At 36.8% G+C, this 22,051-nt stretch overlaps 1 protein-coding gene across 7 annotated transcripts in view; it reads left to right on the forward strand.

The window, feature by feature from the left end:
* The window catches only part of Usp34 (ubiquitin specific peptidase 34), a 187,376-nt gene that overhangs the window by 72,814 nt on the left and 92,511 nt on the right, over window positions 1-22,051 (forward strand). For all 7 annotated transcript variants that reach the window (XM_006514565.2, XM_006514567.2, XM_017314317.2 and 4 more), the window contains 9 exons: window positions 1,557-1,639; window positions 5,227-5,381; window positions 6,556-6,669; window positions 8,403-8,502; window positions 9,015-9,174; window positions 12,436-12,562; window positions 12,666-12,813; window positions 16,844-16,944; window positions 17,754-17,963. In XM_006514565.2, the coding sequence (XP_006514628.1) occupies window positions 1,557-1,639; window positions 5,227-5,381; window positions 6,556-6,669; window positions 8,403-8,502; window positions 9,015-9,174; window positions 12,436-12,562; window positions 12,666-12,813; window positions 16,844-16,944; window positions 17,754-17,963 (1,198 nt within the window). The remainder of the gene's footprint in view (window positions 1-1,556; window positions 1,640-5,226; window positions 5,382-6,555; window positions 6,670-8,402; window positions 8,503-9,014; window positions 9,175-12,435; window positions 12,563-12,665; window positions 12,814-16,843; window positions 16,945-17,753; window positions 17,964-22,051) is intronic.

Below are 22,051 nucleotides of genomic sequence, written 5' to 3' on the forward strand. Positions count from 1 at the left end.
ATTCCACTCTCTTTGGAGTTTTTGTTTTTGTTTTTTTTTGTTTGTTTGTTTTTCGAGACAGGGTTTCTCTGTGTAGCCCTGGCTGTCCTGGAACTCACTCTGTAGACCAGGCTTGGCCTTGAACTTATAGATCTGCCTGCCTCTGCCTCCCAAGTGCATCCAAATACCCAAGCAATTTTTAAAAAAATTAACCTTCAGTATAATGTTTGTGACTGTATTTAAATAAAATTACAGGATTCCACAAAATAGTGATAAAAGATGTGGCTTGCCTTAGAGTACTTTCTCTGTTCTTCCAGGATATGTAATATTCTATTACGTGTTTGTCATAATTACCTGTTAACTTGGATGTAGGTTAGCAGTTAGGCTGGTAGCTGCTATATGTTGACCTAGCAATTTAAGCAGTTTGCAGGCCAATGTAATGTGTCTTTTGTCACAGAAATAAGTACTCATGGTTTAATCGCATTTCATAGAAACTGATCCTTCAGAACACACTCACTCCTCTTAGTTGCTGAAGGATCTTTAAATACAAATCCAATTGTTCTCACTTCCTCCCCTCTCCCTGACCTTTCAGGAACTCCTTTTTTATTTATAACATACAAAACTCTTTCTGGTATTCTGACTGATCACTTTCTGGTCATCACCTAACTTGAAAACCTTGCCTTTCCTTAGAATGTGCTGCTTGGCAGGTGCATACAAACTTAATTCTAGAAAGCTCTGTGAACTGAGTGAACCAGGCTCACAGCAACTCTTCTATTACTGTTAAGCTTTGTTCAGTTAATTATTTAGGTTTGAAATAACATTCATAGCACTAGCTTATTATAGGATATTCTTTATGAGCTACTTTTATGTTTCTTAGGTTTTATAATCCCTAATATCTACATGGATAGTGATAACATGTGAGTTACAGATGAACATGTAGTCTTCATTTGTTAAATTTTAATTTATGATAACTATAATATAATTTTTAAATGAAATTTTTTTGTTTATTGACAATTTATCATTCTTTTTTTGAGTTTTTTCTTTTAGTTTTTTACTTACGCACTTAAAAAAACTAACTTGTGGGCCTGCGAGATTGCTCAGTGGTTAAGATTCATGGTGGCTTATAAACATATATGTCCAGGTTTGGGGGATCTGGTGGAATCTTCTAATTTTGCCACAGGCAAAACATTCATGTACATAAAAATCTAAAAGAAATTTTTAAAAAGGCTTAAAAATACTAATTTGAAAGTATGCTTTATTATTGTCTGGGAATTTCCATGAATTTCTTAATGCATCCATTTGCATAATTAAGACAATGAGGCCTTATGAACTGTATGGAATTTGTCCATTTTTAGTGCATGTTATGACTAGGAATATCAAATATCTTCTAAGGTATCGCATCTTTTTGGGTGTGTTAATCTAACCCTGTAATCCTAGTGTTTGGCCACTAGGTTTGGTGAGACAGGATGATTGCCATGAGTTCAAGGCTATCCTTCATCTGCAGCGTGGAGACCCTGGTTTAAAAATACACAGAAGAAAGAATGGGGTCTTGTGCTAATTCTTTTATGGTTTTGTAGGTACAGCCATAGTGCCGAAGTTCAAGTTCGACTTCAGTTCCTGACCTGTGTGTTTTCAACCCTGGGATCCCCTGATCACTTCAGTAAGATTGGAGTTTCTTTTATATTTGTTTCTATGTTTGTATGTGCATTTGCGTGTTAAGAACACATGAGATCAATCCTGTTGTTAGCCTTGGTGACAAGTACATTAACCTATATATATGCTGGCATCAGACATTTAATTAAAACATTTTTGATAGACATTTCAAATAAAATCCCCATGGATTTTTATAATAATTTTTAAGTATTTTTACATCAATCTTTGAGCATGAACTATTAAATATTTTTTGGGATATTATTAAACTATAAGAATGACCATGATAAATTCTCTTTGTGGCTTTACTGCTTTCAAATGTTAGTTTTCAAGGTGTAAAGTATGCTTCTTAAAAATAAAACATTCGGAATAGGAGAAAATGCCGCCTTATGGTAACTACATCTTTTATCACTATTTTGTCGAATCCTGTAATTTTATTTAAATACAGTCACAAACATTATACTTAAGGTTAATTTTTTTAAAAAATTGCTTGGGTATTTGGATGCTCCAGTCATATTTCAAGTAACTTAAGCTGTTTCATTGATATTTTATCTTTTTTATTCCAAGTACAGATCAATTTTGTAGATTTAAGAATAGGGGCCAAATCTTCATGGTGGCTTTCTTACATGGAGGAGGAACTGTGGTTCTTTTGACTGATTCTCATAATCTCAATCTCTCTCTCTCTCTCTCTCTCTCTCTCATTACACTGATTCTCATTTCTTTCCTGTGTCTCCATATCAGACCAGCCTCATTTTTCATTCTTTTTTTAAATTTACAAATTTATTCTGTTTAATCCACAAGCTTTATATAGCTTTAGTTAAAAAATAAAATAAAACAAGTGAAACCAAGACACTGACTGCCCAGGCCCTTCCAGCCCACCAAATACATTGGGCTCTTATTGGAAGAGTAAGGAGAAACATGAATGGGAGCCACCATAAAACAAATGTATATAACTGTAGGGTGTGCCCTGGGTCTAGGAAGAAAAGAGAAGAAGTCAACAAAACAAAACCAGCTGAAGGAGAAAACCCAGGGTTCCAAATCAGGACCATTTAAAGGAACCACAAGAATGCCAACAATATTCAAATCCCCTTTTTTAATAATGAGACTTTTTTTTTTTTGGCTTAAAGTATTTTACCCTAAATATCAATGAAAGAATGCCACTAATACACCGTGGAAACCTTTGTAATATAAATCCATGCCACCCTCCACCCCCCTTCAACTTTTAAACATGGTGAACTTCAGCCTAGCAATTGTTACAACAAATGTTATAGTCTAAAGCTCAAACACATTTAGGCAATTTTGAAATTGAACTGAGTGCAAACCAAGTAAAATGTACAACGTAACATGTCTACCTAGGACTGGGGACACTTGAACCTTCCCCATGGATCCCAGGGTCTTCTCCCATAAGTGCCTCTCTAAGTCATCAAGGTTGTCATCTTCAGCTTCCCACTCATCCTTCCTGGGCTCTGGTGCTGCTGCAGGCTCTTCCTGTGCTGATGTGGTGATGGCAACAGAAACTGCTGCAGGGGCTGCAGGAGCTGGGGTGGCCAGGGCCTCAGCCTTCTCCTTCTTGTGTCTTTGTGCTTCTTGTGTTTCTTGTCCTGCTCCTCCTTTTTCTTTCCACCTCCTTCTTGACCAGAGTTTCTGGCATGGGATTGGCTTGGTGTCACTTGGTGTCTTTTACACACACACACACACACACACACACACACACACACACAGTGTCACTTGGTGTCTTTTACACACACACACACACACACACACACATATGCTGGTGCCCACCAAGGCTATGGGATTGGCTTGGTGTCATGCTTGGTGTCTTTTACACACACACACACACACACACACACATGCACAAGCATACACACACACACAGACACACAGACACACACATATATGCTGGTGCCCACCAAGGCTAGAAGAGCACATTAGGTGTTCTCCAGCTGTAACTAGAGGCAGCTTTGAACTGCTAGAGTTGATGCTTGAAACTGCACTCTTCTTACAGCAGTAACAAGCACTTTTAACTGCTCACACACCTGTTCAACCCTCTATGTTGACTTTTAGCCACACACGTCCTTTCTAGAAAACAAACTATAACTCTGTATGTTTCTTTGGATACAGGGTCTCCCTGTATGCCCCTGGTTGTCCTAAACTGCTTATATATCATTAATTGGCTTTGAACTTAAAATTCTTTTGCCATATGACCCCAGTGCTGAGATTACTCTCATTGAATGCATAAGCCTTTCAGAGTGAGCGTTTTGTGATACTGTGGAATGGATGCCATTTGATTCTTAGCAATCATGGGGATTTTGGTTATTTCCATGCTTTGTCTTCCCAGACTGTAGAGAACTAGAGTAGACGTTGGAATGAACCCCGGAGGTTAAAAATCCTTTGAGTTGTTTATTTTTTCTTAAATTCTTATTCAGACTTGTAATTGCCTGTGATGTTTTGTGTTTCGTTTTACAGAGTTCTCTATCTGTTTTTCCTTGTTATACTTGAGAATACTTTGATTCTTGGGTCAGAGTACTCTATATATCTCATTTGAATCTGGCATGAGAACTAGGTCAATCCTTTGCATTACCTCATTTCTTGCACTTTTGCTTTGTTCTTCATAAGGATCTCTTCCATAGTGTATAAAAGTAGTGAGTGCTGTCCTTTATTTCCTTACACAGCCTTTGGGCATGCCTTCTACTCTTGTAATTATCAGCATTAGAATTGAATCATCAAAAGTACTTTTGATTACCTTTCTCCAGTTATTGTTATCATAATACAGTGATTTGTTCGCCCTTTATGAACCCTACATAAATTTTAGACTTAATATTTTATGGTTCTTCTAGAATGCTTTGCTTTTTTTGGTGTTGCTGAAGATTGAACTCATGGGCCTCATTATGCCAGACAAAGCACTGTGCTAATGAGCTCTACCCCAGCCATGTAACAGTTTTTAAGTTGTTTGTTTTTAATTATGACTGATTATGCGTATGCGATACTTCCTTTTTAATTAGGCATGTGTTGTATGTTTTTGTGTAGGAATGTTGGTACTCATGGAGGCCAGAGATGTTAGATCTTCTGGAGCTGGAGTTATAGGTGGTTATAAGCTGCTGAATATAGGTGATGGGTCCTCTGAAACAGTAGTACGGGCTCTTAAACTGCTGAGTCATGTCTCTAGCTCTGGTGTTTCTACTTGTAGAGCATAAGTTTGTGGAATTTGTTTTAAAATACTTTATAGAAAATGTGCTCAGTCAGCTCCTTTACATATCTGGCTCTAGCTGCTTTTAACAGTGAATTAGGACCAAAGTGTTTTCTATATTCCTGACTTAAAATTTCTAGACAAAAAACCATAAGGAATTACTACTGATCTAGTAATTATAATATATGTATTTATAAAAACAAACTATTTACACATATGTGTCCAGAAAGAGTGTATACCTTTTTTGCATAATATATAAAATGCAGATGTCATAACTCACCAGTATTGTGTTACTTGGCAGGTGCAGGCAGGTCAGGTACAAGGCTAGAGTGAGCTATGTAGCAAAGGTCCTGTTTGACACTCCTAACCTCCTAAATTAATAATGTACAAAATATGTTATTTCTGTTTAGGGTTAAGTTTAGAGCAAGTGGACATTTTATGGCATTGTTTGGTAGAAGACTCTGAGTGCTATGATGATGCACTTCATTGGTTTTTAAATCAAGTTCGAAGTAAAGATCAACATGCAATGGGAATGGAAACCTATAAACATCTTTTCCTGGAGAAGGTAATTATATCTTAGAAGTTTGATCTGCATATTCTTCTACATGCATTCAAATCTCTTCAAATATGACTTCTTGTTCCTCTCACGTAGTTTTTAAATAGGACAAATGCATCAGTTTTTGATGATCCTTATATAAGTTTTCTAATTCAGATTTTCCTGTCATGTTATATTTTAACTAAATGTAAATTTAGTTTTATTTATAAATGTAGTTTATTACTTATTTGAGAATTTGGAGTAACTAGAATAATATTTAAGTATGGTAGTAATCATAAATGTTAATTTAAAAAATGATTGTCCAGTTGTGAAATGTGTGCCCATAACCCACATCTATGAATTTTAGACCAGGCCAATCTTGAACTGTCAGAGATCTGCCCGTCTCTGCTCCCCAAGTACTGGGATTAAAGGCATATGCCACCACCTCCTGGCTCTTTAAATTTTCTTAATGTTTTTGTTGTTGTTGTTGATTAGGAAGGTTCTCGTAAACTCAGTGTCTCTGTGTCAGAGTATATACAAATGAGTTTTAGGGTAAGGCACAGATAAAAGGCCATTTATCATGTATTATTCCCTTCAATGCAAATACATTCAGTTTGATTATCTCATAAGTATATGAAGTATATATTTAATAGGTAACAAGTTGTGTGGGGCTGGAGAGATGGCTTAAACACTAAGAGTACTGACTGTTCTTCCAGAGGACCTGAGTTCAATTCTCAGCAACAACCACATGGTGGCTCGCAACCATTTATAATGGAATCAGATGCCCTCTTTTGGTGTGTCTGAATACAGCAAGAGTGTACTCACACAAAATCTTAAAAAAAAAAAAAACAAAAAAACAAATAAAAAAACAGATTGCGTGTATTTAGTTCCCCTAGTTTGGTTGTATGTGTCTATGAATTCAATTTTCAGTATTCATATGTATGTGTATATTGGAAATTCATATATCAAAAATTAGTCATATATGTATATAAAACATTCATGTATATATATTGAAAATTGAAGCACACATCAGGCAGGTACTTTTATTTGAAGTATACATCTGTTCAGGCTTTGCGTGTTAAATTATTCAAATGTTTATAGTTTAGCCAAATCTAATCTGGAAATTCTAATTCTGCGTTCTCTTTAGTAAAATTAGTAGTTTTATATCTAATAAAATAGAATTTGTTAACATTTTTTCCTTAAGATGCCCCAGCTTAAACCTGAAACAATTAGCATGACTGGCTTAAACCTGTTTCAGCATCTTTGTAACTTGGCTCGATTGGCTACCAGTGCCTATGATGGTGGCTCAAACTCTGAGGTAATGCTTAGACTTATTTTTATACTTTAGACTTAACATCAATTTTCTTGTCTTGAAATTATATTACTAAGTTATCTTTCTATAAACTTTGGCATTATTATGAAGTTGAATTTTATTTCAAGTTTTAAAACGTCATATTTTAACTTTGAAAGCAATTTTGGTGTGATTTCCCCCTCCCCCTTTTTATTTTAATTTCCAAAGAGAACTGTGGTTTTGCACAAGAAAGCCTTATATGTGCTGTGCTTTGTTTAGAAGGAGAGATGCCTGTTCTGTTATTCTCCTTGCTGATCTTGGAATTGTGTGACATTATTTACTTAATTTGCATGTGTGTACACTTTTGTTCATGTGGAAGTCAGAGAATGGCTTACAGGAGTCAACCTGCTTTTTCTACCACCTCCTGGGGAGTCTAAATCCATCTACCAGATTTAGCTTCTGGCTCTTTTTTGCACTGAGCCACTTCACTGGCTCTGAAATCCACATGCTATTTGCTATAGCTTCTCTCTATAGCAGTATATACTAATCAGTAATATATGGTGATTTTTTTCTCATATAATCCATATAGATCATTCATTATGACTGAGTGCACACTCCTATAAATTTGTAGTCTCATGTGCTTCTTCTCCATATTGGATGGCTGCAGTGTATTTGATTGTCATTATATTCTTCTAATTATAAACTATTATTCAAAGGTATTTTTTTGTTGCACATTCTTCTTCTTAGTTAATTTATTAGTAACTTTATTTTTATAGTTTTATATCACGAGAAAGTAGTTAATAATTTCTATGGTATAAAGAACAATTTTAGAGCTGGTGATATAGTTGTTAGAATGGTCTCTCAGCAAGCACAAAACCCTTTGTTTCATTACACGAACTACATAAACCAAGCAGGTAAAGTGGTAAACAACTCTAATTTCAGGATTTGGAAGGTGGAACCTGGAGGGTCAGGGATTTTGGTTAATCTTTGGCTACATAGTGAGACAACATGAGATGTTATCTCACAGAGTAATAATTTTGCTTGGATTAATATGTGCTTTCCTATCTTTCTAGTATTGCTTTTGTTTGTATTGTGATGGTGAGGCTTGTTTTGTTAGGATTTTTTCTTAACACCAGTATTAGTGAGTTTAAATTTACTAATTTCAATATATGATAGTTTTCATTGGCCTAATTAATAACTGTGACCTGGTAGATGATCTTCACTCAGGCTATTAGATTATCCATTGGAAGACTATATCTCTGCCCATAGTTTGAGACCTTTCACTTAAATTATTTCTGCGTTAGCCTTTAGCCGAAACATTTCTTTCATTATCTCATAGTTAACATCACTAATTTGAACAATAATTAGTTTATTGTGTCCACTATATTATTTATGACTCTATGAAATTGGTAGCTTTATCAATTTACCTCTGATGAAAATCATTGAAGCATTATGCTAAATTATTATTCTTTTGTGACATGTTTTATATAATTGAAGGTTTTATACTATATAATTTATTAAGCATCATATTCTTTTCCTGCTTTATAAATAAATACAATTGGCTTTAAAAGTTCTTCATTAACTGAGGAAATTTGTAAGCTTTTATTAATTATTATTTCATTAATTCCATATACTATAATTTACCCTCTTAATACTTTATAAAATATTAAATTTAGTGTGCAAACATGAAAATGTTTGGTATTTTAATGATAATCTGTCATCTAACAAAATTTTTAAAACGTTTTATCTTTATTTCTTAGCTGTGTGGTATGGACCAATTTTGGGGTATTGCATTAAGAGCACAATCAGGTGATGTCAGTAGAGCTGCTATTCAGTATATTAACTCCTACTATATTAATGGTAAGTAATTGGAAATATTGTTTAAAACTTACAATAATTAAATTGATAAAATTTCAAGATTTCTCTTTGTTCTTGTTTCTTTAAAACTTTTTTGATACATTTATAATTATTTGTTTTCATGTATGTATTTTTGCCATATTGTACAGTGCCATAGAGGCCAGATGAGGGCCTCAGATTTCCTGGAACTGCTGTTAAAGATGGTTCATATGGGTGCTGGGAATTGAACTTGGGTCCTCTGGACGAGCAGTCAGTAATCTTAATCGCTTAGCCATCTCTAGCCTGTGTTTCTTTTCCTGAGACTCAGTCTTGCTATGTATCCCAAATTGGCCTAGAATTCTCAATCCTGCTTAAGTTTCCTGAGTGCTGGACTAACAGGCAGCTACTGCCAATTGCAGTTCTAATTAAGTACCTTTTTACGTGAAGAGATTTGATTAAGCTTCAGTTTGGTTCATTTTATTTAATACAGATAAATAAAGATGTAAAAGTGTAATAAGTATATATCTGGGTTTTAGGTAAAACGGGTTTGGAAAAGGAGCAAGAATTTATTAGTAAGTGCATGGAAAGTCTCATGATAGCTTCTAGCAGTCTTGAACAAGAATCACACTCAAGTCTCACAGTTATAGAACGAGGATTGCTTATGCTGAAGACACATCTGGAAGCATTTAGGAGAAGGTAATTTTGTTACATTGTACTATAGAATGAATTTCAGTATTCATATTGTTAACTTGTCTGAATGTATTCTAAAAGGTTTTATTATGGGCTTGTTGGAAACATATTTTACCCAAACTAAGTGGATAGTAATGGAAATAGTTGATATAAAAATTTAAGTGTCATTTTTCCATTGAACAGGCAATATAATTTCCTCATAAACAGATTTTAAAATCTTTAGCACTTATGCATGAGTAAGAAACTGGACAAAATTTCATTTCTCCTGAGGTGTTAGTCATGACTGAAAAGGCAGGAACACAGGTATTGAAACAAGTCACACTACAGCTTCCCACAGCCTCATAGAATCTTTCATATTTTATCAAGTTGAATCATTTGTTTCATTTGCTGTTTTTTTTTTTTTTTCTTCCTGGACTAGGAGAGAGTATTTTAATTTTGAATTTCCATTTACCATGGAAACATGACCAAAAGTTTCTGTGTTAATGAATATCTGTATAATTAATTTAGACATACCCTGTGTAATACAGAATAAAGCAAAATTAACATTTATGAATATATCAACAGAAATGAAAGGTGAGTAGATAGTTTTAATTACAAAATTCTGTGTGTTAAGTCTTTTAACAATTAGCATAATTGTAAAAGTACTAAGAACTGTGTTGAAAATTTGTTAAAATTATAACTTCTTTCAACTTCAGATCTTAGTTTGATATTTATAAAATCATGTACAGTTTATATTTTTGACATTTTATTGAACTGTAAGGAAACACTGAGTAAGCAAGATAACCCTACATATCCTTATAACATGTTTACAGGGTTTGAAACACTCATGTAGTGCAAGATTCTTTTATGATTTTAGAAATTGACTTAATTCCTTGTGTTTTTAAAGAATGTATAAGAGAACTCTTGAATTTTTGCATCGACACATCAGAGCCTCAGAACCTTTATTGCCCTAGAAAATAAAAATAAGCAAATGTGGTTTCCATTCAAATTAATTAAAAAGTCAAGCAAACTTGTATAACTTAAACAGAACACTAAGATTTCATGGGAAACAAAAGCCTTTTGTAATCTTTTTCCTATCTGACATGCTTGCCGTTAAGGACAGACTAAGTTATTTGTAAAATTATTTTGTACTGTGAAGAACAGCAAACTGGCCTGTTAATACACATCCTGAGGTCTTGTGCAGTGTAATTTTACCAGTACTTAGTTTTTGTTTACAAAGTTTTGGTAGTACTCTTCCCGAGTTTCTGGTATTTAAGTCTCAGTATCCCATGTTATAGATACTAGTTTTGCCCTATTGTGGAGATATGTGGAGATATATATCTTACATATGTATCTTGGTTTATTTCATGCTAAGGTTAATATTGCTACTAAGTTATGTAACCATCTGTGAGAACTAGTAAACTATGAATTGCATAAAATTGAATACAAAAATCTATAGCAATAGCCTAAATGTTGTATATTGCCTAGCAGATCTTATATTGTATCCTTGTATATCAAGTGTTAAGTGTGCTTAGTGTTGCAGATTTGAAATTATTCAGCATACGTAGATTAAAAACGTTTGAAATAACGTTTGTATAATAGTGAGTAACAGTGATACCTTAAACAAAATGTTTTAACCTCAGCAGTGATTTTTATTCAAAAGTGGCTTTTTTTCTCAAGGAGCAGTAGGCAATATCTGGAAGCTTTTTTTCTTTTCTTCTTCTTCCTCCTCTTCCTCCTCCTCCTCCTTCCTTCCTTTCTCTTTCTTTCCTCCTTCCTTCCTTTCTTCTTCTTCATCTTCATCTTCATCCTTTTTGTTGTTTTTTATTTTATTATCATACCTATGGGGAGAAGGTTGTATTGGCTCTGAATGGATAGAGATCAGGGATGCTGGTAAACACTTCAGAGTATGTAAGGTAGCCTATGTATTACCTTCAAGAACAATATAAATAATTGAACTCAAAATGCCAGTGGAACCAAGGTGGAAGACTAAATATTGAAAATATGCAGTAGAAGGAATTATTTTATTAACTCTTGCTCAGTCATAGACCTTGATATTTCAATTGTGGGATATAATTTCTATTCTTTTATTTCAGAATTCCTGGTTAGTTTTCTTTCTTCTTTCTTTATTTTTTTAAAATTTGGAACCCATCTCTTGTCTTTTATAACTGAAAAAGAATCAGAGAAAAGTATTTAATATGTGTTATGCCAACTGCCTTTTGGGGCTGCTGGAGAGTCTTTTTAAGAATGCATTAGGGACTGAAGGAATGGCTCAGTGGTTAAAAAGCACTTGTTGGTCTTCCAGAGGACCCAGGTTCAATTCCTAGCACCCACATGGCAACTCACAACTCTAGTTCCAGGGGATCTGACACCTTCACACAGACACATATGCAGGTGAAACACCAATGCACATAAAATAAAATGAAAAATCATTAGAAAAAGAATGTATTTTATTTTATATGTATGAGCACTTTGCTTACATGCATATATGTGTACAAGGTACATGCCAAGGTCCAAGAACATCATACGAGGGTGTCAGATCCACTAAAACTGGAGTAATAGAGGGTTACCAGCCTCCCTGTGGGTACTAGGAACTGAGCCCCAGTTTGTCTGGAAGAGCAAGATCATTTTTGCCCACTAAAATTACTCTTTTATTCCAGTTTATTCTTGGGTGAATGTAATCTCATATTCTGTGAAACTGATTTACATAATGTGATTATATTCCCATATTTGAAAAATATTTTTATAGAATGTATGTATGTATATATGTATGTCTTAGCCTGAAAATATTTATTAAAATTTTTTTAATGTAAAAATGATAACTTGGTATATCATTATTTGATTAATCTTAAGTTCTGTTTTTCTTTCTTCTTGCTTCTCTTTTCACCTTTTTGTTTGTTTGTTTGTTTGTTTTTGTTTTTGTTTTTTTGAGACAGGGTTTCTCTGTGCAGCCCTGGCTGTCCTGGAACTCACTTTGTAGACCAGGCTGGCCTCGAACCCAGAAATCCACCTGCCTCTTCCTCCCAAGTGCAGGGATTAAAGGCGTGTGCCACCACAGCCTGGCTCTCTCCCCACCCTTTAAAAAATTGTTTACATAATGGGATTTTTCTCCTTCAGTAAATTTTTGGGAGTTTTTAAAATTATGAATGCTTAGCTGTTTTTATTTAAGTTCAAGTCACCATGATGAATCTAAAAATTTGTATAACTTAAAGACTTTTCCATTTTGTAAAATATTAAAGACGTTTTGTAACGTTAAAATGTTGAAAATGGTGTCTCTGTGTGTTGTAGGTTTGCATATCATCTGAGACAGTGGCAGATTGAGGGCACCGGTATTAGCAGTCACTTGAAAGCACTGAGTGACAAACAGTCTTTGCCTCTAAGGGTTGTATGTCAGCCTGCTGGACTTCCCGACAAGGTATTTATAAGGTTTACTTTCTAAATTTGTAACATTTCTTCTTTCAGATCTTTGGTGTTTTGTTTGGGTGTTGTTGTCATAATTGGGAAATCTCCTATTTCAGATGACTATTGAAATGTATCCAAGTGACCAGGTAGCAGATCTTCGTGCTGAAGTAACTCACTGGTATGAAAACTTACAGAAAGAACAAATAAATCAACAAGCTCAGCTTCAGGAGTTTGGTCAAAGCAGCAGAAAGGGAGAGTTTCCTGGTGAGTCTAACACTTAACTTGTTAAATACAATTTTTAGGCTTCATTGTGTAACAACTGTCTTAGTTCTTCTTGTGTTGCTCTAACATTTGCCTAAATGGTAGGGTGTTTTGTTGTTGTTGATGGTGGTTTTTTGTTTGTTTATTTTATTTTAATTTTGAAAATAGGGTCTTTACTGTGGAGTCCAAGCTGACCAGAACAACACTGTATATTCCCAAACTGGACTCAGTTTCTCAGGAATTCTCCTACCAGTGCTTGAAACACCACACCTAGCCAGACTAGTGTCTATGCAATCTAAATCTGTTTCTCAATGGCCTGAAAATGTAAGATCAGGGTGTAATGTATAAGATCAGAATCTGGTGAGGGCTGCTTTCTGTTTTCAGTACAATGCATTGAATGTTATTCTTAACATTGCAGAAAGTAGAAGGTCAAAGGAAAGAAACCTACTGTTCCTTTTAGACCTTTGTATAGATGCTAATGCATTTGTAATGGTCTTACCTTAATGTCCTGACCTGATCCCCACATAAATTATACCTCAAACACCATTGCATGAAGAAGTAAATTTCAGTAACTTTTTTTTTTTTTTGAGAACATAAACATTTAGACCATTATAGCAATTTTAGATCTTTAATGGCCCCTGATCCTTGGTTTCATTGATGTTAGTGTAACAGTGTCTTTAAGTATTGTTTGCAGATATCATTTGTCTTTTATAGTATTATTTTCAGGCTTTCTAGAAGTAAGTTTTGTCTGTCTGTTTATCATCTATCTATATCTGTATATCACGATCTATCTATCTTATCTGTTGTGCATGTGAGTATGTGAATGCCACAGTGTACATTTAGAGGTCCAGGGACAAGTTGTAGGGGCCAGTTTTACCATGTATGCTCTAGGAATCAAACACAACTCATCAAGCTGAGCACAATGCATTTACTTACCAGCTTTCTCTGTGGTGTCTCTCTTTAGGCTTTTTGCTGTGACCATAAAAATGACTTGGGAGTTGATGAGATAAGCACTTGTAATTGTTGATGGCCTGTCTTGTCTGTTCACTACTGCTTATCTCATTTTATTCAGTCAGGTATTTGCTCTGGAGGTTTTAGATTAGGGATGCTTAATAACTGAAGGATGCATGTGCTTCAAAAGCCTGAAATTTCTGACATTTGAAACACTTTTCGACATAAATGTTGTTCTGTGTATGTTTAATTAAATTTGGAGAGTGATAGAAGACAGCTACAAAAAATGAGCCCTTGTCCTGAACAGGCACACACGCAAGCAAGTGTGCAGATGAGTAGGAACCCCTCCCCACATATAATCATGGAGACATTCTTGGACCACTTACAGACTTAAATGGTTATGTATAAAGAATACTGTGTGAAATTAACATGAAATGGAAACTCATGGTGCCCAGATTAGGAAGGAGATCATTTCTGGGAGCCCCCGTTTGTCTTTTTCCCAGCAAAGGGCTTGCCAGTGCCTCCTACACTGGCTTACTTTTTGGATCATGACTCTGGATATTTCTTATGGGTCTACATACAGCATATGAATTACAGTTAATTAAAATTTATTTGTATTATGGTTTGTTTTTTTAAGACAGAATCTCATTATATGATCTTGGTGTTCACTGTGTAGACCAGCCTTGCCTCAGGCTCAGAGAGTTCGTTCCACCTACCTCTGCTTCCTGAGATGGGATTAAAGGTGTTCTCTATATTACCTGGCCTTGTTTATTTTAAAATATTTTAATTAGGCCTATTTATGTGTATAAATTCTGTGGGGGGCACATATCAGAGCATGCTCATGGAGGTCAGAGGAAAACTGGTAAAAGTCTGTCCTCCCTTTCAGCCATGTTTGTTTGAGGTTTTGCACTCAGGCTGTCACTCTTCTTCTTAGCCAGCACCTTTCGTATGCTGACCCCATAACCTAACAGTTTCATTAAGGATTTATATCTTTTTGCATCAAAATACTATTTTAAAGAGGTCTTATTTTTCTTTCCTGCTTGATAGTCTGTGTATTACTGTCAAACTCAAAACTTGGAGCAGTTTTTGTCTCAGTCTCATAAGTGCTAGGTATGAGCCACCATGTTTAGCATGGTAATTTTTTTTTCTTAAGGCAAGAAATCTTGCCAGAATTGTTAAGCAGTTCTTAGGCTAAAAAATGTTCTTTAGAGATGAGGGATCTAGCTCAGTGGTAAAGCAGTTTTTTTGCACATCTGAGATCCTAGTTCAATACCCAGGATGTCCACCTCTTTCAAAAGAAACCTGTGAAACCTAGCAAAGGCTACATGTTACTTTAACTATATGGCATTTATATTCTAGCAAAGAAAATTGCCAAGTTCAATCCTAGTGTTAAAAATGAATGTTTTCCTGTATTAAATTTTCTTGGTATAAAGTGGAAAAGAAGTTGACAACTTTTATTATTATTGGGGTTGTAGCTCTAGCTGATTTGGTATAGCACTGGCCTAGATTGTGCAAAGTCCCAAGTTTAATCCCAAGCCTTGCTACCACAATCAAGTGAAGAAATTGTCCTGTTTTACTCATTACTCTTGAAAATAGTTGCTTTATACTCTCGAAATAGAGTTTCTATCTTAATAAAATTCAAGATTGGTGTTCACCTACGGGTAGAATTTCCCTTTCAAATGACAAAGGCTTGTGGTTTCATCTCTGGAACTGTGATCAAGCAGTCACTCACTCACACCAGATAAAATCCGATTATGCCAACTGTGTGTGCTGGCACATGGTTATAATCCCAAATGTAAGAAGCTGTGCCAGGGAACTTGGCTTCATAGTGAGATCCTATTTAACTTAATTTATTTAACTTAAAAACAGCAAAACCCAACACTAATGTTTGAGGAAATTATGCTATATAATTATGTTATATTTAGTAATTCTGTTTTATTTCCCGATAAAGCATTATTATTATTATTATTATTATACTGTCATTGACTATATAGTAATTATTTTCAGTGTCTACTACTATGTTTTAGTGGCTGGAATCCACCAGTAAGTATAAGAAAAATAAATGTGCCCCAGTTGAAACTGAATTTTTGTTTTTGTATTTTGTTGAGGAAAGACATGCTTTAAGGAAAAATACCATAGACTGAAGGAATAAAATGAGCTGGGTGCTCTGATACTCATGCTTAGACAAAAGCTCTCATTTTGAGTGCCTTGAGGAAAATCGAGTTACATGCTCTGTGAACTCCTAGGGCAGACATTTTATTTCTTTAGGTGGGGCGACACATTTTACAGGAAGAACAGTGGCTGAGCAGGCCAGCATACTCCTTTATCCAATCACTCAGGAGGAAGAGGTAGACTCTGATTTCAAGTTCAGCCTGATCCACACAGAGAGCTGCAGTCTAACCTCACCTACATTTGTGAACTGCTATCTTAAAACAAGAAAAGCATGGAGCCTGGTAGCTAAAAAACAGATTGTGAAGTATGGGGAGGTCGTAGGAACTGAAGTCAGGGGCTAGATAAGCTGCAACAAACTCTTAAGAATTCTTAAATTACCTGTGCTAAATTTATTGAACAAACTCATTGGTCTTTTAATATTAAGTTAATTGAATAATCTGATAGATCTTGAAGGGTGTATTTTTTTCTCTATACAACATATTGGCTTTTATTTTATAATTATTGCTGTGTTTTGTTCTTGTTAGAAAATAGATGGGTGCATAGTTGAGAAATATTGGAATTTTTTGTTTTTGTTTTTGTTTTGTTTTGTTTTTGTGCAGCAAATGCATTAAGGAGTCTACACATACTGAGAGAAATGCAGTAAGTTCTGAGAAAGTTCTTGCTGTCTTGTTATAACAATATAACAGTGTTATATTGTTAGGAAAATACAGGGATTGCTCTAATTATAAGACTGGTATGAAGATAACTTTTATCTTGAACTACCTAGGTAGTTAAAGACATTAGAAAACACTTAGGAAGCATGCTTGCTCTTATCTCTGCTTCTCAGGAGTTACATATTTAAGTTTAATGAGCAGTGAATAGTTTGCCCTGTTGTATCATTGTTAGCAAATGTCATTCTGTTGTTTTCAAGGTGGCCTCATGGGGCCTGTCAGGATGATCTCCTCTGGACATGAATTAACAACAGACTATGATGAAAAAGCACTTCATGAACTTGGTTTTAAAGATATGCAGGTACATAAATAATAGTTTGAGTTTTATTTATGTTTCCCTGAAATTTAATAATTGAAGTCTGTTTAAATAGTTCTTAATAGTGTGCATTAAAATTATAAATGGAGTTATACCTCAATTTTATTATTTTCTTTCTTTTTTAAATTGGATATTTTCTTTATTTACTTTTCATATGTTATCCTCTTTCCTGGTCCCCCACGCCCAAACCTCTATCCCATCCCCCATCCCCCCTCTTGCTTCTGTGAGTGGGTGCCCCCACATACCCATCCATTTCTGCCTCCCTGCCATGACATTCCCTTCACTGGGGCAGCGAGCCTTCACAGGACCAAGGGCCTTTCCTCCCATAGATGCCTAACAAGGCCATCCTCTGCTACATATTGGCTGGCAACATGGGTCCTTCCATTGTACTCTTTGGTTAGTGATTTAGTCCCTGGGAGCTCTGGGGGATCTGGTTGGTTGATATTATTGTTCTTCCTATGGGGTTGCAAACCCCTTCAGCTTCTTCAGTCCCTTTGCTTAACTTCTCCGTTGGGGACCCCATGTTCCATCCAATGGTTAGCACCTGCCTCTGTATTTGTCAGGCTCTGGCTCTCAGGAGACAGCTATATCAGGCTCCTGTCAGCAGGCACTTGTTGGTATCCGCAATAGTGTCTGGGTTTGGTGACTGTATATGGATGGATCCCCAGGTGGACTTACTTCTCTTATTTCTCTTTATCTCTCTCTATCTCTCTCTCTCCCCCACCCTCCCTCTCTCTCTCTCCCCCTCTCCCTCCCCCCCTTTCTCTCTCTTCTCTCTCTTTCTCTCTCTCTAGATGGTGTTTGTATCTTTGGGTGCACCAAGAAGAGAAAGAAAAGGAGAAGGGGTTCAACTGCCTGCATCTTGCCTCCCACCACCTCAGAAGGACAACATTCCGATGCTTTTGCTGTTACAAGAACCTCATTTAACTACTCTCTTTGATTTATTAGAAATGCTTGCTTCATTTAAACCACCCTCAGGAAAAGTTGCAGTTGATGACAGTGAGGTAATGCTCAGATTGCTTTCCCATATATTGTATCTTTCTATTGAGAAACATCTTTCTAATCTTGGAACAGTGAAGCCTAGGAGCCTTTTTTATTTGTTTAGTTTTTTTTTTTTTGTTTTGTTTTGTTTTTCAGGACTAGGTTTCTCTGTGTAGCTCTGGCAGTCCTGGAATACACAGAGAGATCCTCCTGCCTCTGCCTCCCAAGAGCTGGGATTAAGGCCACATGCCACTACTGCCCAGCCTAAATAAATACGTTTTGGGGGGGGGGGGCATGGAGACTTGTTGTTTTGTTTTGTTTCATTTGCTTAGGATTCACTTGTTTGTTGATTAATTACCCAAGAAGTTAATATATTTAAGCTGAATATGACCTAGGCAATAATAAAAGTATCATTTACAAAATAATCAGTTTTAGACTTCATTGAATCAGTTCTGGGAGACAGATAGTGACATACCTTATAAGTAAGCTGACATAGATATTTTTCAGATAAAATACGTTTTAAGTCCAAAAACTGCCATTCAATTAATTAGGGGAACCCAAGTGAAAGAAAACCACGTGTATGTTACTTGGTTTGGGATGGGTTTTGTTTGGTTGGTTGGTTTTGGTTTTTCTTCAAGACAGGGTTTCTCTGTGTAGCCCTGGCTGTCCTGGAACTCACTTTGTAGACCACGCTGGCCTCAAACTCAAAAAACTGCCTGCCTCTGCCTCCCAAGTGCTGGGATTAAAGGCGTGCGCCACCGCTCCCAGCTTGGGATGGTTTTTGTGAGACTACCTATATTAGTTAGGGTTTTACTGCTGTGAACGGACACCATGACCAAGTCCAGTCTTACAAAAAACAACATTTAAATGGGGCTGGCTTACAGATTCAGAGGTTCAGTCCATTACCATCAAGGTGGGAGCATGGCAGCATCCAGGCAGGCATGGTGCAGGAGGAGCTGAGAGTTCTACGTCTTCGTCCAAAGCCTGCTAGTGGAAGGCTAACTTCCAGGCAAAGCTAGTGGAAGACTAACTTCCAGGCAACTAGGGCGAGGATCTTATGCCCACACCCACAGTGACACACCTACTCCAACCAGGTCACACCAATTCCAACAAGGCCACACCTCCAAATGGTTCCACTCCCTGGTCCAAGAACCCATCACACCACCCAAAATCTGAAGTAGAGAAATGAGAAGGAGCTAGATATGAGGATGAGAAATGGTCTGCATGTAGCAGTCTCTCTGTTTTATTTATTTATTTTATTTATTAGATAATTAATTTACATTTCAAATGTTATCCCCTTTCCCGGTTTCCCCTCCAGAAACCCCCTATCCCATACCCACTCCCCCCTGCTCACTAACCCACCCACTCCCGCTTCCCTGTCCTGGCATTCAGATCCATCCTTCACAGGACCAAGGGCGTCTCTTCTCTTTGATGTCCAATAAGGCCATCTTCTGCTACATATGCACCTGGAGCCATGAGTCCCTACATGGGTGTTCTTTTGTTGGTGGTTTAGTCCCAGGGAGCTCTGGGATTACTGGTTGGTTCATATTGCTGTTCCTCCTATGGGACTGCAAACACTTTCAGCTCCTTGGGTCCTTTCTCTAGCTCCTCCATTGGGCATCCTGTGCTCAGTCCAGCGGATGGCTGTGAGCCTCCACTTCAGAGCCTCTCAGGAGACAGCTATATCAGGCTTCTGTGAGCAAATACTTGTTGGCATCCACAATAGTGTCTGGATTTGGTAACTGTATATGGGATGGATCCCCCGGTGGGACAGTCACTGGATGGCCTTTCCTTCAGATTCTACTCCATACTTCATATCTCCTCCCATGTGTATTTTGATCCCCCTTCTAAGAAGGATCGAAGCATCCACACTTTGGTCTTCCTTCATTTTGAGTTTCATATAGACTATGAATTGTATCTTGGGTATTCCAAGTTTCTGGGTTAATATCCACTTATCAGTGAGTGTATATCATGGGTGTTCTTTTCAGACTAGGTTACCTCACTTAGGATGATATCCTCCAGATCTACCCATTTGCCTGTGAATTTCATGAATTTATTGTTTTTAATAGCTGAGTAGTACTCCATTGTGTAAATGTACCACATTTTCTGTATCCATTCCTCTGTTGAGGGACATCTGGATTCTTTCCAGCTTCTGGCTATTATAAATAAGGCTGCTAGGAACATAGTGGAGCCTATGTTCTTATTACAAGTTGGAGCATCTTCTGGGTATATGCCCAGGAGTGGTATAGCTGGGTCCTCAGGTAGTACTGTCCAATTTTCTGAGGAACCACCAGACTGATTTCTAGAGTGGTTGTACCAGCTTGCAATTCTACCAGCAGTGGAGGGGTGCTCCTTTTTCTCCACATCCTCTCCAGCATCTATTGTCACCAGAGTTTTTGATGTTAGCCATTATAACTGATGTGAGGTAGAATCTCAAGGTTGTTTTGATTCACATTTCCCTAACGACGAAGGATGTTGAACATTTCTCTAGGTGCTTCTCAGCAATTTGGTATTCCCCAGTTGAGAGTTCTTTTGTTTAGCTCTGTTCCCCATAGGAGCTTTCTGGTGTCTAACTTCTTGAGTTCTTTGTATATATTGGATATTATCCCTCTATCAGATGTACAGTTGGTAAAGCTCTTTTCCCAATCTGTTGGTTATCGGTTCGTCTTATTGACAGTGTAGCTTTGCAATTTTGTTTGTCAATTCTTGATCTAAGAACATAAGCTGTTGGTGTTCTGTTCAGGAAATTTCCCCCTGTGCCCATGTACTCAAGGCTCGTCCCCACTTTCTTTTCTGTTAGATTCAGTGTATCTGGTTTTATGTGGAGGTCCTTGATCCACTTAGAATTGAACTTTGTACAAGGAGATAAGAATGGGTCGGTTTGCATTCTTGTACATGCTACTGGCCAGTTGAACCAGCACCATTTGTTGAAAACGCTGTCACAGTCTCTCTGTTTTATTATTGCTTTGGATTGTTTGTTTTGCTAAAAGTCTTACTTGTGTTGTACAATCTGAACTTGAACTTGGAGCCTTCCTGTCTGGGCCTTTCGAGTGCTTGCTGTTACAGGTGTATCTCAGTCTCATTCTCCCTTATCTGCTTACTTGCTTGTTGGTTGTAAAGCACAGCTTCACATCTCAACCTTGTAGCAATCCCAGCTGAAGATTAGTAATCTTACCTGGAAGTCATTTCTTAGAAGCACTTACTCAAGACCAGAAGAGAGCTAATAGATGGGCTTAGGGGAGTGGAGGGAAAGGGAGGTAGACTGAAGTAATGCAGGGTTTCTGGGCACAGGAACACTTCCCATGTTAACCAAAGTAGAGGCAGAAGCATAGACTCTAGTTTTTGATTTAAATGAAGTGTGTCTGCTTGGCAAGATCCAGATGTTGTAAGGACTTAACATACTTGTCTAGGTAAGAATTGGAAGTGGTCTGGAGTATCATAGAATAGGAGGACAAAATGTGAAAGAAGTTAGAAACACAGTCACCTTGTGGCAGATTGGAGAGGACAAAGTTAGTCTTTAAGGCAGAGAATGTAGAAATAATGCTATATGGTTCTAGCTTGAGCGATTATTTTGATTCCATTTAAAGTGAAGAATACATGTTTGAATGTTATCAGTTGAAGATGTCAAGGAAACAACTTAATTATATATACTTTTATGCTTTATCACTTCTTAGGCTGGCCTCCTAGCAGAGTCTCCCCCTATCTTTTCTACTGAACAGTTAGACTACAGAACTCTCCATTGTGCCTTTTTAGAGGTCTTTATTATTCATATTCCTTTTGAAAAATTAATTAAATTTTATTCATGTTACCTCCCAATCACTGCCCCCTTCCCCATCAACTTCTCAAAGAATCCTTACCCCCTACCTCCTCCTCTCCTTCTCTTCTGAGAAGGTGGAGATCCCCCTTTGATACAACAAGTTTCTATGGAGCTAGGTGCACTGAGGCCAAACAAGGCATCCCCCTAGAACAGCATATCCCGTAGACAGCTTATAGGATAGCCTCCACTCCAGTTGTTCAGGACCCACGTAAACAATAAGCTGCATATCTGCTATCTATGTGTATGGAGGCCTAGGTCCAGTCTGTGTATGCTCTTTGGTTGGTGGTTCAGTCT

The sequence above is a fragment of the Mus musculus genome, chromosome 11, assembly GCF_000001635.26.
Source record: "Mus musculus strain C57BL/6J chromosome 11, GRCm38.p6 C57BL/6J".
Lineage (NCBI taxonomy): Eukaryota > Metazoa > Chordata > Mammalia > Rodentia > Muridae > Mus > Mus musculus.